The sequence below is a fragment of the Bidens hawaiensis genome, unplaced genomic scaffold (genome assembly GCF_021521415.1).
Source record: "Bidens hawaiensis isolate Kalapana, Puna unplaced genomic scaffold, B.hawaiensis_p1.1 tig00020944_1, whole genome shotgun sequence".
In the NCBI taxonomy this organism is placed as follows: Eukaryota; Viridiplantae; Streptophyta; class Magnoliopsida; order Asterales; family Asteraceae; genus Bidens; species Bidens hawaiensis.
The window spans coordinates 72278-88039 of NW_027493237.1; the positions used below are offsets into that span (position 1 = coordinate 72278).

General features: G+C 34.6%; 1 protein-coding gene and 1 pseudogene across 2 annotated transcripts; both read left to right on the plus strand.

Moving 5' to 3' along the window:
- Positions 1 to 1924: 1924 nt before the first annotated feature.
- LOC143562358 (receptor-like serine/threonine-protein kinase ALE2) lies at positions 1925 to 8272 on the plus strand. The gene is made up of 7 exons (XM_077050177.1): positions 1925 to 2211; positions 4081 to 4212; positions 5197 to 5559; positions 6182 to 6439; positions 6522 to 6923; positions 7007 to 7244; positions 7316 to 8272. Exons 1-7 carry the CDS (start codon positions 2142 to 2144, stop codon positions 7983 to 7985), a joined length of 2133 nt encoding a protein of 710 aa, XP_076906292.1. The 5' UTR covers positions 1925 to 2141; the 3' UTR covers positions 7986 to 8272.
- A 1993-nt stretch (positions 8273 to 10265) lies between these two features.
- Positions 10266 to 15245, plus strand: LOC143562359 (uncharacterized; annotated as a pseudogene). Its single transcript, XR_013140472.1, has 13 exons — positions 10266 to 10437; positions 10530 to 10581; positions 10689 to 10778; positions 11404 to 11481; positions 12149 to 12223; positions 12349 to 12401; positions 12490 to 12639; positions 12750 to 12860; positions 12974 to 13100; positions 13999 to 14096; positions 14198 to 14336; positions 14695 to 14747; positions 15110 to 15245. The product of XR_013140472.1 is annotated as an uncharacterized LOC143562359 (transcript).
- Positions 15246 to 15762: the final 517 nt, after the last annotated feature.

The window sequence follows — 15762 nt, forward strand, 5'->3', positions numbered from 1 at the left end:
ATAACACTAGATAACACCTCCAACACAGATATCTCGTCACATGAGCATTTATCGATTAAATCCTCCCATTTAAAATGCTCTATTCAATAACCAATCAACTAAATAATATGCTTAACATTTTAAATCTCTGATAAGTTTAATTTCTGGTATATTAGTTAAAAATAATTAAAATTTTACATTATTCGTTTCATTATATACAATTTATTTTATGAGTGTTATACAATTGTCTTCTTTCTTGCACTCCAAACTATCATATCATGTGGATTGAAGAACTCTTCTACATTCTCACTATTCTCTAGCTATGAAGAGTTTTTGAGTGAAAATTGCTAGCCCCAAGCACTCATATACGCAAGATAAATGGACTAATTGGTTATCACGTCCTCTCTACTAGTTTTGCACATGGTTTTGGCAAATTTGTGAACCGACATAGCCACACACGCAGTGACGAATCCAGAAATTTTAAGTATGGGGGGCAAAATTTGGGTCCGCTAAACTGGGCCGGTACAAAAACAAATAGTGGTTATATAATGCAAAATGATTAATTCGCTAAACATAACTCAAAACCATAGTTCATGAAACATAGCATACACAATACATATCATAATTGCCTCTACGTGTTTTCATCTTTTGGAAACGCTTAATCACATCTTCATTAGTAACATTAAGAAGCCCATCATTTTCAACGGCAGAAATTACACAAACTTTTAAGAACTCATCAAACCCACAAATCACAAAACACTAACATACAATTAAAAGATAGAACTTACAAGAAACCATACGTAGGAATATTTGAGAGTGGAAAGTAAAAGACTAAAAGGAATATTTTGTTTTATCTAAATCTAAATTTAAGACAAGTTGGGCCCTCACATACGTAAGATTGGTGCCCCTAGTTGGGCTTAAACTGATTAAAAAATGAGAATTCCTTAACAAAACTATGGCCCATACGGGGGGCCTTTCCACCCCCTATTATCAAGTTGTGTCCGCCTCTGCACACACGCTTCTACGTGTGCCATGTCGAACCGATGTTAGCAATGCTCACACACACTAAACAATGCTTCTTTGATTGGCACGATCGTGTGCAAAGCCAAACATGTGCATGTCGGGCACCACTCGCCTACAACCTTGGTATTGCTCACGAGTCATGACACGCGCATGAATCATGCCTTGTTTTTGGCATGGTCATGTAGGGACCATTTTTTTATTTTCCTCATGTGCGTTTCGACTGATAAGTATTATTAAGCAAATTAGCTCAAAATGTAAACACTCATTTCAGACAAATTAAACCCAAATTTATCAATTAATGAAATCGACATGTGTTACGTAACCATAAAAGTGGACAAACATATTCAAAGCTTACGCAGTGATTTCATTATGAAATATTACAAATTGGGTTTTCATTAATCACGTTTACGTGATGTTCGTTTATGATTTAATGAGACGTTGATCTCCGTATGCAGGTTATGCAAGGTTTCATCGTTTATAATAGACAACTTATTACCTTATAATGTTTCGTTGTACAAAATACATATACTCCGTCAATATTTCTTATCATCCCTCCACTTACAAAACCCCTTTTATACACTTAAAGGAGCATCCATCCACAATGCACTTTACGAACAACATGGTAAATAAACTATTATGACGATCCAAGACTTGACACTTATCCATTGATACATGTTTAAGCCGAGTAACGAATAATGAATGCGTTTTATGTTAGGAAACTACATTATGTTAAAAGACGCACCTTTTTAATTTGTATCCATATAAAACACAACCCAATAAAAACGAAAAACAAAGAAAAACAAATAGTAATAAAAACACAATACTAATATTTATTATTCTATTCTGCATATAAAACCCCACTTCACTCACCCAGTTCTTCCCCTACTCTTCATCACATATCTCTTCAATTCTTCATATTCATTATTATTATTATTATTACCAATTAATATTATCCAGCTATAATCATGGATCTACATTGCACATTATCCTTCATTTAAATTCGCTATAGAATCAAACAACAACAATGCTGCATTTGCAATCGATTAACCAAGGGTTTAAGCTACGGAGAAACCCTAGCGCACCGTTATTTAATCAAACGACGACGTTTTCACAATGCTGTTTGTGAATCTGGTACCAGAATGCTGCCTGTTTTGATGCTGTTGTTTAGTTTACATGTTCTGAGTTTTGATTGTACGGCTGATAATTACGGTAAGGAGGTTTTGATTTGAATTTGAATTTGAAGCTTGTTTGATTGAATTATTAGGGCTTTATGGCTGGTAATTGAGTAAATTAGTACAGTAATTTTGTGAGATTGATGCATTAGAAGTGATAATTGTGGTTTGCTTATTATGTTATAAACTTATATGATATGTGTTTAGGGTTTTAGGGTTTTAGGGTTTAAGGCGAAATTATATGCTCTTGTTTGAATTTGTATGTTAAATTTAGTAATATTCGAGTGCAAATTGGTGTGCATTGTTTAGCATTTGTTGTTTGCTTAATGTGTTATGATATGTGTTTAGGGTTTATGGTTTAATACGAATTTATATGCTTCTGCTTTATATGTTAAACAAACCTATTAATATTCGGATGCGTCTTGATATGCAGTTTTTAGCAATGTGTTATTATCATTATTTGGCTATCGGTGTTATAAATGGCATTTAGTTAGGAAACATTTAAGAGCAACTAATTTGTCTCAAATTTTAGAAAAGGAGGTACTGTAATGTATTCATGGTTAAGCTTTAATGTAGAGTAATGTGTGTTTAGGGTACTGCAGCATAAATAATATTTTATTTGGACAATGAAGATTGTAAACATTACTGTTTTTATAAGATGTCTGGGATCCAATTTGTATCTTAACTTCAATTGCCTCATACTGTCATGTGCTTTAACGCTAAAAAACGTGTAGACGCTTTATAAAGGCCTTTAACTAAACGTGCTGTTTATAAATGACTGGATGAGAAAAAGGGAAATCGTGAATATCTTCATTTATAGGCACATCATTATTCTGTTTTCCTTGTTATGAATGTTATTTAGTTAGGAAATATCATGAGGATTGTGAAGCTTAAAAGCAACTATATTGGGTATCGTAAACATCTTCTTTTATAATCGCATCATATATCATATTCTACCTAAAGCAGGGCTAAAGTTATTCACTAGGATATAGATCAAGCTTGGTAACATTTTATTCATCTGTAACAGGAAAAAAAATCTGCTCCGGTATTCGACACGTTGTACATGTAGGATCTGGTTCTCAATATCTACCATGACTTTTTTAGTAACTGAGAGCAGCTATTTATGCATGTGGTTACTTTGCTGTTACAAACTCCAAACATATTGAAAAATCTTAAACTTCCTTATTTACAATATTTTTTTTGGTTCTTGCGCCTTTTAAATCGCCAATTATAATGGTCATATTTTGATAAGAGTAATTACAATAGATTTTTTCACTGTAAAATTTAATTTGTGAGTTATTATTTTGACATAAAGTGGTAAATTATTTCTCGTTTCTCGCTCGATACCATACTTTTTTGTTAGAAGCATTGTGGTCCGCTTTATAAACAAAACCAGCTTGCTGAATACTTTTTAAGATAGTTGTTTGATGCTAAATATATGATCAGCAATATTATAGTAAAAAATCAATTGTAAAATGCTACCGTTGATGGTCCATGTTATTTCTAAGTGTTTAACTTGCTATGACATGATGCTTTATGGTGGATTATTTTGTTGCAATTCATGTTAAAATCTCGATGATAAATGGTTAACTGCTTTATATTAACTAAGTTTGTGTGTCTAGATACAGTGATATACCTTTACCCAACAAATTGCTTTCATTTGTGTGCTTTTCTTGTTTTTTTTGGCCAAAGACACATCAGCATGAACCCTATTAAGTGCTTTCAACCTTTTCTACTTAGAAAATGTTTGGTTCTTAACACCTGGCAACCCACACATGGGTAGGTTGTCCAAATTGTAAATATCTTTGTTTGTGTCATTAAAAAAACATCTACTTATAACCGCGTTTTAAGTTCTTATGGTTCGATGCTTTAGTTTGTGTCATTTAAAAAACATCTTTGTTTCTAGGTCCTGTTGTCGGTTCTACTGATAGCAGTAAGCTGCTACATCACCACCACCACCGTCATCACCATCATCATCATCGTCATCCTCATAAGACGAGTATTCATGCACTCCCCCCGTCTCCTTCCTTTGTACCAGGTATATATCTTTTTATTTATACAGTTATAATATAACAAATTTTTTTACGCTATATTTTTATCTTACACATTTAGAAATAAAACTTGACCTGAATAAACACATTCATAAGTAAATGAGTTGAAATTGCCACCTCTAGTTATTAGAATAAGACTATTATGCAAAAGTAAATAGGATAACTCTCTTATTGTAGGCATAGAAGATTGAATCTTTGTTATTGTTTTGGAGGTTTATTAACATTTAGTTATTGTGGGCAACTACTTGCTTTAATGTATCTTTGATGTTCTTTATAAGGTTAATGCTTATTGCTAATGTTATCCCACTGAATATCAGTTGCAGTCGCAAGTTTTCTATTTCTAAATCCTGTTATTACAACAGGGAGCATTAGTCTATATTTGTTATTGTCTATTCATCATTTGTGAGAACCACACCATCAAGTCGAGTATCAAAGTTTATAGTTATCAACTTCCATTTTAAAATTTATACGTTATACATCATGGGTGTTGGATATTATTAAGGGTGTCGGATATTTATATTAAATGCAAATCTTGATTTATTATTTTACCACCCAACATTCTCGAGAATGAATGTATCATGTTTCCATGAACATAGAAAAAGTTAATAAATGAGAATATGTGCTATAATTGCAAATCGTTAGTAAATCCTCATTTGCTTGTGCGCTCGAGCTCTCAGTCAAAATGTGAATTTTTGTTCAGGTTAGCACTTGACGTGGTTCGAGTTCGATTGGCTAACGTTTATTTTCTTCTAATTATTACCAATCCATATTATTTTCCAAATATAATGGTTTATGAGGTTTTGTGAATAAAAAACTCTCTGTGAGACTTCTGACCATCCATTATATTTTTAAACTTATACATCATTTCTCACCCAAACGGCCAAACCAGCCCTCATTTACATAGTTTTATTGCATCACTTTTAATGCTTACAATTGGTTTTATGTAAAAATTTGTTTATGATATCTGGCAGGTTGTGGATGTGTGGAACCGCTTACTGCAACTCCTATGGGTTCACCTTGTGGCTGTGTTATTCCAATGAAAGTCAAACTTCTTTTAGAAGCTTCTGTGTATGCTGTTTTCCCAGTTGTGAACGAGCTAGCAATTGAAATTGCAAGAGGAACATATCTAACACAGGGTCAAGTGGTAATCACGGGTGCCATTGCTGACACTGAAAATCAAGAAAGAACCGCTATTGATGCAAACCTGTTACCATTGGGAGAAAAGTTTGATAATTTCACTGCTAAACTCACTTATGAAAGATTTTGGCACAAGAAACTTTCATTAAACAGAACCCTTTTTGGAGATTATGAAGTGACATATATTATTTATCCAGGTAAAGCTGCAAACATCTGTTTATTCTATAATCTTTTTCTCTTTATTGGATTAATTTCATATATAACAAACTAAAGAGTTTTCATATATACCCTTGATGACCACTCTACCTCGTTCTATTATATTTGTTTAAAACCTATTTTTCATTTGGATTGCGATCAGCATCGACGATAAGCAAGCGAACTAAACCTCCGTCTCTCTTCTTTTGTTCTCTCGACGTCAGTTTATCGAACAATCAAATCTGTATGTTCGAATCAGATAATCAAACGATAAGCAATCTAACTCTTAGTTGAACTAGGTATAATTGTATCTGTCTCCATCTATTTTTCACATTATATTATCACATTAGGGCATATTACTGCATTGGTTTGTCACATCTGTAAATTAAAATGGGCATGTATGAAGTTTTAAAGTTTTAGAAAAATAAGGATAAAATGATAGTTTATTAAATTGCTTTAATGAGTTGGTATATTTGATATTTTAACTACTTTGTAAGGGTACATATGATATCTTTAGTTTTGCAAGGGTATATATGATATTCTCCAAGTTTGTAGGGCTATTTATGAAATTGTCATATTTTTTATTTAACCATGTGGTTTCTAAACATGAGATGTTATAATCAGGGCTTCCTACTGCACCAAATGACACCGATAGCAGACCAAACACAAGTCCTGGGACCCGTGTTATCCCGTTAAATGCAAAATTTATTGACGGAAATCCGAAGATGGACCGTAAAACTATTTTTGTAATTGCTTTGTCAGCAGTGGTACTCTTGATTGTTTTCTGTGCAGCAATTGCTGTTTTCATCAAGTACAAAAAGATCTGTAAATCATCAGATGCTGTTTGCCCTGATTTTACATCGTCAACTAACAAGAGATGTGGTAAGCATGTACCTTCGCTTTGTAATTTTGTATCATTAGTTAAAGTAGAAATATTAATGATTCAAACAATGTGAGTGTGCAGGACTTGGAGCATTGTTATCAAATGACCTGACAAGTTCCGCTTCAGCATCTATCGACTCCACAATGGCTACTTCTCTTCTTTCTGTTAAGTCGTTTTCACTAGCTGAATTAGAGAAAGCCACTGAAAAGTTCAGCTCTAAACGGGTTTTGGGTGAAGGTGGTTTTGGTTGCGTTTATCATGGGATCATGGAAGATGGGTCGGAAGTTGCTGTGAAATTGCTTTATAGAGATAATAATAATAATAATCAGAATAGAGACCGTGAGCTCGTTGCTGAAGTTGAGTTGTTAAGCCGTTTGCATCATCGTAACCTTGTTAAACTCGTTGGGATATGCATTGAAAGACACACACGTTGCTTGGTTTATGAGCTTGTTCCAAATGGCAGTGTTGAATCTCATTTGCGCGGTATGCTATTTCTTTGATTAATAATTGACTTTCGACCATGTTGTCTTTTGTCAAAATTCAGCGTGTTGGTGTTTGATGTGTAGATAAGCAGCCAAAAGGAGGTCTTGATTGGGATGCTCGGTTAAAGATTGCTCTTGGTGCAGCAAGAGGGTTGGCTTATCTTCATGAAGATTCTAATCCACGTGTCATTCATCGTGATTTTAAGGCTGCCAATGTTTTACTTGAAGACGATTTTACCCCTAAGGTGTCAGATTTCGGTTTGGCAAGGGAAGCTACTGAGGGCAGTCATCATATTTCTACACGAGTCATGGGAACTTTCGGGTATGATTGCAATAATAATATAATTGTTACATTACACGCTAACTTATTACTTTCAACTGAATTGATGACAGTTATGTGGCACCAGAGTATGCCATGACGGGCCATCTTCTAGTCAAAAGTGACGTCTACAGTTACGGCGTCGTTCTACTTGAGCTTCTAACCGGAAGAAGACCAGTAGACATGTCTCAACCTCCCGGGGAAGAAAACCTTGTGACATGGTCCCGCCCACTTCTCACAACCCAACAAGGTCTGCACCAGATAGCTGACCCAACCCTAACTGGGACTTACGACTTCACAGACTTTGCCAAAGTGGCTGCAATCGCTTCCATGTGTGTGCACCCGGAGGTCGCTCAACGACCTTTCATGGGCGAAGTTGTTCAAGCTCTTAAACTCATATGCAACGATGACGAAGACGACATTACTACTCAGCGTGCCTCCTCTGCTGTAGAATCCGACTATAAAGGTGACCACCCGCCTTCCACCGGCAGTTGGTGGAACGCCGCAAGCGAGTCCCCAAATTTATTATTCGGTTATGGTAACGATTCTCCATATTTTACAATGGATTATGACTTGAGCTTCCGTGGCATGGGCGGGGCTTCTGTGGCCATTGGCAGGAATAGATCCGGCCCGCTTAAAACAGGTCGGGCTAAGTACGAGTTTTATAGATTGAAAGGGAGCATGAGTGAACATGGTGGGGTTAGACACCCCCCAAAGCTTTTTTGGAATGAAGGTTCGTTTTAGTGATTGTTTTGGAAATGTACAGAACCGGAAAGTCGGGTCAGGTTTTTCTTGTTAAGTTAGAATCGGGTCGGATTTGTGAATGAATAGATATCCCTTGTAAAAGGGACCAAAATGAAAACATGGATTTTTTTTGGAAGTAAGACAGTAAGTTACATTTTTTGGTTTCCGAACAATGTCAATTGAAATATTTGATTTTTAGACAAAAGAGTAGTATGATTAGTTTTTGGGTTAAAATGTGTGATTTGTTATCTCGTTTAAAGAACAAAATTTGGGTTTTAGTCCTTTAATATTGGTTATTTCGTAACATCCGGGTTTAGAGGGTGTTAAAACTTTTTTAACCTACTCTTAAATTTATATCACTTAGTTCACCATGAAAGTTGAATCCTTATTATTTGGGAGTGACTCCACTGTCATTAGACTACAAGTCACTTTGTATTACTTTAAATAGCTAGTGAGATTTAGTGTAAGACTAAGGTCGTGAGGCAGGGTCGCAGGGAAGCAAAAGCTAGAACCATGCGCATGTGCATGTGATCAAGTTCGAGTAGGAGCAAGTGTGTGGTGTGTCGGCTGTGTTGGTGGCCAAAGGAGACATATCGAGGCAGTAAGTGGTGATGCATGCGGTTATGATGTTGCGCCCCTGCTAATAGTTAGGTGTATTTCGTAACTAATCCAACTGTATTCATTACAAAAACTTCAAACAACCACTACTTGCACGCAATCTACTAGAAAAATTGTAAATAAACACGTGATATCGTGAGTTTCGATTTTTGTAGAAACCCACCAATGAAACTCACTTGATGCATGCTTATGAAGAGCATATGCTTTTGTTGAACCTACAGTCCAGGAGTTCTAATACAGGAGTTGATTTTCTTCGGCGAATTCAATCAAAGCCTAATTTGGCATTCAAAAATACTCCTGGTTCATTGGGCTTCTACTTCGGAGGCGGTCTAATGCAACTATTTATAATGTCTTTCTCTACGTTAGGATGCATAACTACAATGAAGGTGGCTTAAGATATCTAACCAAATTACTAATTTACAAAACTCTCAAAATACTCGTTCTAAATTTTGAAAAGCCAGTGTTCTCGAGTCTCATTTAACGAGGGGAGGGGAAGGAAAAGAGGGGAAAATATAAGAAAATCATGTTTCAGAGATTTTTTAAGAAATGGAGAGGAGAGTAAAAGGAAAAATGTTAGAAAATTTAAACATATTATCATCCTCCCAAATTGGAGAGATTATGAGAGAAAATATTTGTCTAATTATAACTTTTATCAATTCCTAAATTACCCTTATATTTAACTCTATAATAGTTTACTTAAAGGGTGTAATAGGAAAATATATCTTTCTTTTCTTTTATTCTTAACTCGGGAACACCTAAAATGTTTAATTTCCCTTCTTTTCCTTCCCTTTTCATTAAACTTGGGAACACAAAACAAAATCACACATTTTCCTTTCTCTAGCTTTCTTTTCTGTCATAATTCACCTCCCCTTCCCTCCCTTCATTAAATGAGACTCGGGAACACAGCTACGCTGCCGGTATTAAAATAAATAAAAATGAGCAAAATGACACTTTTCACAACCTCCCTCACCACATAGTTGATGAACTTATCCAGTGCCACCAACTATTTAATTTAATTAATTAATTGAAGATTGTCATTATATTATTGCTGGTGATTTATTTTTTTATTCTTTTTTTTGAAATAATTTATGTAATGAGTGATTGGATTTTATACTTTAACTTGTAATAATGAATTTTTCTATTAAATATAATATATAGACTTGCTTAATATTTTTTATTACGTATATATTTTAACATGGTTCCGATATAATATTGCTTGTTTATAGAATCACACATTATTTGAAATAAACGAAGTTAATGATTTGTTAATCTAAGGTTGTTATTGGTAATAAAACTGAAAATTGGGATTATCACCGGTTCGATTGTTAGTATGAATTATTATCGACCAATAGTTATTAGTTTTTTTTTATTAAATCTAATTTAAAAAAAATACATTTTAATGTAGTATTTAGTTTTCTTTGGTATTGTAATAGGCCGAGATTTAAACCAATCCTTTGGAAGGATTGGTGCTCGTTTAAGTTGATGTAATTCTGCTTGTTTCTTGCCAGTCGGGCTGTTTATATAAAGTTAATTTAAAAAAAAAGTAAACATGTAATAGGTATGTATTTTATATCTTGTATAGCTTCTTGCTACCATTGTTAATTATCTGTTCAATAAAATTAGTCCTTAAAAAAAAGTTAAATAACACTCAAACAACTCGCATATGTGACGTGGACTCTCCGGACAAAAACGGTTATTGCACGTGACGCCACCACACGCGCCACCGCAGACGGCTAACAATGACAGCTATATTCTCCACCAGCTCCATTCTCTTCAGTTTCGTCTCCTCGTCACGCGCCGCTTCTACAATTCAGTCATCCACTACTACCGTCAGGTATATTACTTCACTCTCTCATCGCATTACTCGATTAATTATAATATAAACTTACTCACCACCGGAAACATTTTATTATTATTATTATTTAGGTCAAACATGTTGTTGTCTCCGTCGTCGACTCCGCTTGAACCTCCAGTCGTCGTACGTATTTCTATTCTACTTGATTTAATTAATTAACATCAATAATCGCTATTAGTTGATCGATGTGAATTAATAATTAATTATGATTCGATATGAATGTAATGTAGCTTGGATTTGGTGGCGTTGTGGTGGATCTGTTGGCGACTGTGGCTTCTTTTCCTAAACCTGACGATAAGATCAGAAGCACTAGCATGAAGGTAGATAATCTAAACACTGATCTATTTCTGTTACTGTTAGTCAGTTGGTTTATTAATCAATTTAGGTCAACTTTGTGGCTTTCATACTGTACTGTATACTTAACAGTCAGGATTCAACTATTGTAGTAGTTATGAACTTATGAGGATTCATCTGGTTCCACTAGAGTTTTAACAAGCCATTGGTCTTGGCTCATGTTTTTAATTTATGAAATATAGGAGGTGAATCGTGTTTTTTTTATATGTTTAGGGTTTAAAGTTATTCGTAATCACTAAAATTCAACAGACTGTATGCATTCTTTGTGTTTATTTTTCGTAAATGAGGTTTAACTTTCTATCGAAGGTCTATCAGCTCATTACAAGTTTTTGTTTCTTTAGCTTTGTGCAAACAGTTGGGATATCTTAGTTAATGCTTCTTTTCTTCTTTGCTCAGTTATTTCAGTTTGGTTCTGGTTGATGTTAATATGTTATTGTTTTCAAACGGTCAGATTATGTGTAAACTGTACTCTCGTATTCAAATAGATGGCCGTTTTATGGATTGTTAGATGAATTTACTGGAAGCCTTGAATTTAAAGCTGTTCTTGGCTTGAAGGTGAACCATCATCATTGACTCAAAATTTGTTCTTAGGTTCAAGGTGGTGGCAATGCAGGAAATGCCCTAACTTGTGCAGCTCGTTTAGGATTAAATGCAAGGTTGATATCAAAGGTAGGAAATATTCACTGGCCTGTAAACGAACCGAACAAACATGAACGAGGCATGTTCTTGTTCTTTCGCTTAACTTTAACCGAAGAAGTGATTGAGCACTAACAATTAAAGGAACAAGGTTTATTTTCTGAGTTTGTTTGTTAAGAATATGAGCATGCTAGTGGAATAGTGTCCGGTCGTTAACAGTATATACGAGCGGTTCACAAACATAAACAAATGGATGTGACTTAGCATAGATGAACAAACATAACTGAGCTAAAACCAATTAAAAGTAACGTGAGCCTCAATATGTGTGGTCTAAAAAGTTATTAAAACTTGACCAAACTGTAATGAGCCTACAAAAATTTAATTGAATATATTAACAAACATAAACGAAAACTTAAACAAGCGTAAACTAACAAGCATACACGAGCATAAATGAACGAACATAAACTAAATTTAAATGAATGAACGAGCCACGTGTTCATGTTCTTTCGTCTGACTAAGTGAGCTTTGTTCATGTTAAACAGACATAAACGAACTTCCTGCGGAACGGTTCACTGAACATTCGGTTCGTTTACAGGCTAAGTATGCACATTAAACGTCCATATGTTAATATTTATTTCTTAATAGTTTTGAGAATATTTTGGCTATTACATTCCCTCTTGGTGCTAAAATTACTTTTCAGGTTGCCAATGATGCTCAAGGGAGAGGTGTTTTGGAAGAATTAAGAGCTGATGGTGTAGATATCTCATTTTTTGTGGTACTGAACATATATGCTTATTAATATATTGTTAATTGCAAACTGTACCAACTCTTTTTATTATAGCATTACATAGCAGGAATGATAATCCTTATTAATATATCGCTTTTTTTTGTCTATTTCAGGTTTCAGAAGAAGGAAACTCACCATTTACCTATGTCATTGTGGATAATCAAACGTAAAAATACCTACATTATGAGCCGTTTTCAGCATTTATTAGAAGTTTGGTGCTTTATTTTCATTTCTTTTAATACTACATATTCAAGGAAAACTAGAACCTGCATTCATACTCCAGGGTCACCTCCAATGATTCCTGATGACCTTACAACCTCAACTATGTCATCTGCGTTGAAGGGTGTGCAGCTTGCTATTTTGATGTACGATTGCATGAAACTGCTTTAGTTATTGCTCATGAGGCAAGAGTTGGGATTTCTTATCTAACTTGGTTTCTGTCAGCTATAATTAGTAAATGTTGTTGCAATAAATAATTTATAACAAATAATCCCTGTATATGTTACCAGTGCAGGCAAATCGGTGGAGTATACCTATTTTAATTGATGCTGAAAAACCAAGGGACGGATTGGACGAGTTATTAAGTTTATCAGACTATGTTGTGTGCTCTGCTAATCTTCCACAGGCAAGCTGATGATACTTATAAATTATATATTTGTTTATATCTTATATCCTTAATAAAGTGAGCTGATTTTGTAATAAATTGAGGGCTTCATTAGTAACGAGTGTATTTTACAGGCATGGACCAAAGCTCCAACTGTTTCAAGCGCCCTTGTTTCCATGCTGTTAAAATTGCCAAAGGTCAAATTTGTCATTGTGACTTTGGGTTCAGATGGTTGCATAATGCTTGAGAGAAGTATAACTGGTTTGTATTAAATTGATGATTTACCTTTAAATCACCTCTTGAATCCTTAGTTTCATCTATGCATGGGTAAAAAGGGTTAATTTATGCATGGTTCGGGTCAGATTGGCCCGAGACATTTTTTCAAAATTTTGTTATTTTAATGAACAATTAGTGTTTCCATTATAACTACGACAACGAAAGCAAACTATTGGTCCAAACCGTAGCCACAACAAAACTATCAGAGTAGTATCAGTTTACTGGATAATGATGATAACTGTTCAGTTATGGTTAATCGATTTTACAAGTTGATACGGTTTGAGTAACCGGAAACTAGAACCGTTCATGAAATGTTTGCGTCTGACCAAAATGACCCAAACCAATGTGATCGGGCCTGAAAGTTTAGGACTAAATGAATTGTTATTAGCCTAATATAGCCCAAAACAACTTGAAGGATCCACGCCCAAGTTAAACTTATACTAAATCTTCGGTTATGGATCGGTTAAAGGTAGTAGATCGGGTCGGTTAACCATGATTTACTAAATCGTGGGTCGGTGTGGTTTTATCAGTTATGAAAATAAGAAAAACCAAAATCGACCCATTAATTTTGATTTCCAAAAAAAAGTCAAAACCAACCTATCGGTTTTTGGCTAGGGTTTAGTTCGGCTTTATGCACACCCGTGATAACTTTTTAATAAATTAATTTAGGAGGCTTTCTGTATTAGAATTTCACTTTGGCCAATTTTAGATCCATTTTCGCATGTTTGCTTTTAGCTAACTTTTGTTATTATTTTACCTGTTTGACCCGTTTGAGAATATAATTACCCAAATCGACCCTTTCATAAGTAAATGGCTCAAATTTGTCATCTCTAATTCTAGCTTCAGTGGTGATAACTTCTGATATTTACTTCATTTCCGGCAGATGATGCTACAACTGAAGAAATGGATGTAGACAATCTGGTTGAACTATTAAAGAAGAAAATCGATTGTGGTAAAACTGCTCCTACATGTGTTTCATCAGTAAGCCTTTATGATTAGCTTTATTTTAATAGAAGATCTTCATTTTTCTTCTCAAAAAAGTTTATAGATTAACCCATTATGATAATCGATTACTTTTTCAGGGAATTACAAGATTGCAAGCCAAGGGAGTAGGGAGTGTGTGTGGTAGGTTATTTTTTGGAACAGCTGAGAAGATTCCAGAATCAGAGCTCATTGATACAACAGGTGCTGGAGATGCATTTATAGGAGCTATCCTTTATGGTATGTATGTTAAACATATGGTTGCATGCATGAAAGTGTAAGTGGCAAAATAGGCTGGTTTGGTAACAGATCAATCTTGGAAATTTTGGTGCAGGTCATAATGGGTGATTGGATGGGTCGGGTTCACCCATTTAGTGATTTAACACCTTTCTCCACAAACTTCAGAAATAATTAACGCACTAAACATGATTACTGAAGTTATATTATTAGTTTATTACAATAACTATTGTTAGTCTTTAAATGGTCATAAGTAAACGGGCTGAAATTACCACCTCTTTCATTGATATTTTGCCATGCATTTTGGTTATTGAAATTGCTGACCAGACTAACAACCATTTTATCTATGTGTAATTTGTAGCTATTTGCACCAACAGGCCACCAGAACATTTGTTACCCTTTGCAGCTCAAGTGGTTAGTATAAAAATTTACATATTTGTTTTAGTTGTTCTGTCATGATATTTATCTTGGTGGAGCCGTGAACAGCGTCTCCGAGAATCGTGAAAAAAATTTGGGCCTTAAATTAGTCGAGTAATTGGGTTTAAACATTAGCAATACATATTTTTCCCCCAAAAAAATATATATAATTTAATAAAAAAGTTCAGGCTTATCGGGGTGTCGGCCAGGTCGGTCAACCACCTGGCCCTGCCTCATAGCCGGCCTTGGCCGTGAGTTTATCTGTAACGGGTTCTCACGGTCACCAAAAAAGAATTGTGTATGGAAAAAAATCATTTTTAGGATATCCAAGCCTAAATTCTCTATATCTATGATCACAGGCGGCAATTAGTTGCCGGGCTTTGGGAGCTCGGACGGGCCTTCCACATCTCTCAGATCCTCGATTAACGCCTTTTTTAGGTTAGAGGCCCCTTACAACTGCAATTATTATGTTGCAGGTCGGGTAATAAAAACGGGGCCCAGTTTTCAGATCTGGCTTTTCTTTCTTGTATACTTCATTGGGTTTTTCTGGACAGATATTGTACTCCTTGTGCCATTTTAGTTAAGATACGCTTGTTAAATGATATTGTTATTGAAAATAAATAAAGCCCATTTTGCTATGTTTTTTTTTCTTTGTAACAAAAGATTTTTTAGCATATATGTTGTTTGACAAACTTAACGAATACTTTCGCTTCTGCGCTAAATGGGACACTTACAAATTACAATGACTAAAATTGGATAACAAAGAAATAAGATTATGACATCAATATCTTATAAATTATTTATTGTTCATTTCTTTTGTTTTTAATACATTTCGCATTATGTAGCATTGATCATTTGTACATGTAACTGTAACGTTTTATATGGATTTTGTATTTTTTATGTATAATTGAGTATATATGTTTGGTTTCATTCAGTATTATCACTAGAAAGTTTCAGTTAATCTCCTTTCACGCATGTAAATTTAAATTCCCACCATAAAACCCATTTTCAC

Excerpts from the sequence above, each read along its gene's own strand:
- LOC143562358 (XM_077050177.1), top strand. The coding sequence starts at position 2,142 with ATGCTGCCTGTTTTGATGCTGTTGTTTAGTTTACATGTTCTGAGTTTT. Across the intron at positions 6,440-6,521 it reads GTCAACTAACAAGAGATGTG|GACTTGGAGCATTGTTATCA; the intron begins GTAAGCATGTAC and ends GTGAGTGTGCAG. Across the intron at positions 7,245-7,315 it reads CGAGTCATGGGAACTTTCGG|TTATGTGGCACCAGAGTATG; the intron begins GTATGATTGCAA and ends AATTGATGACAG.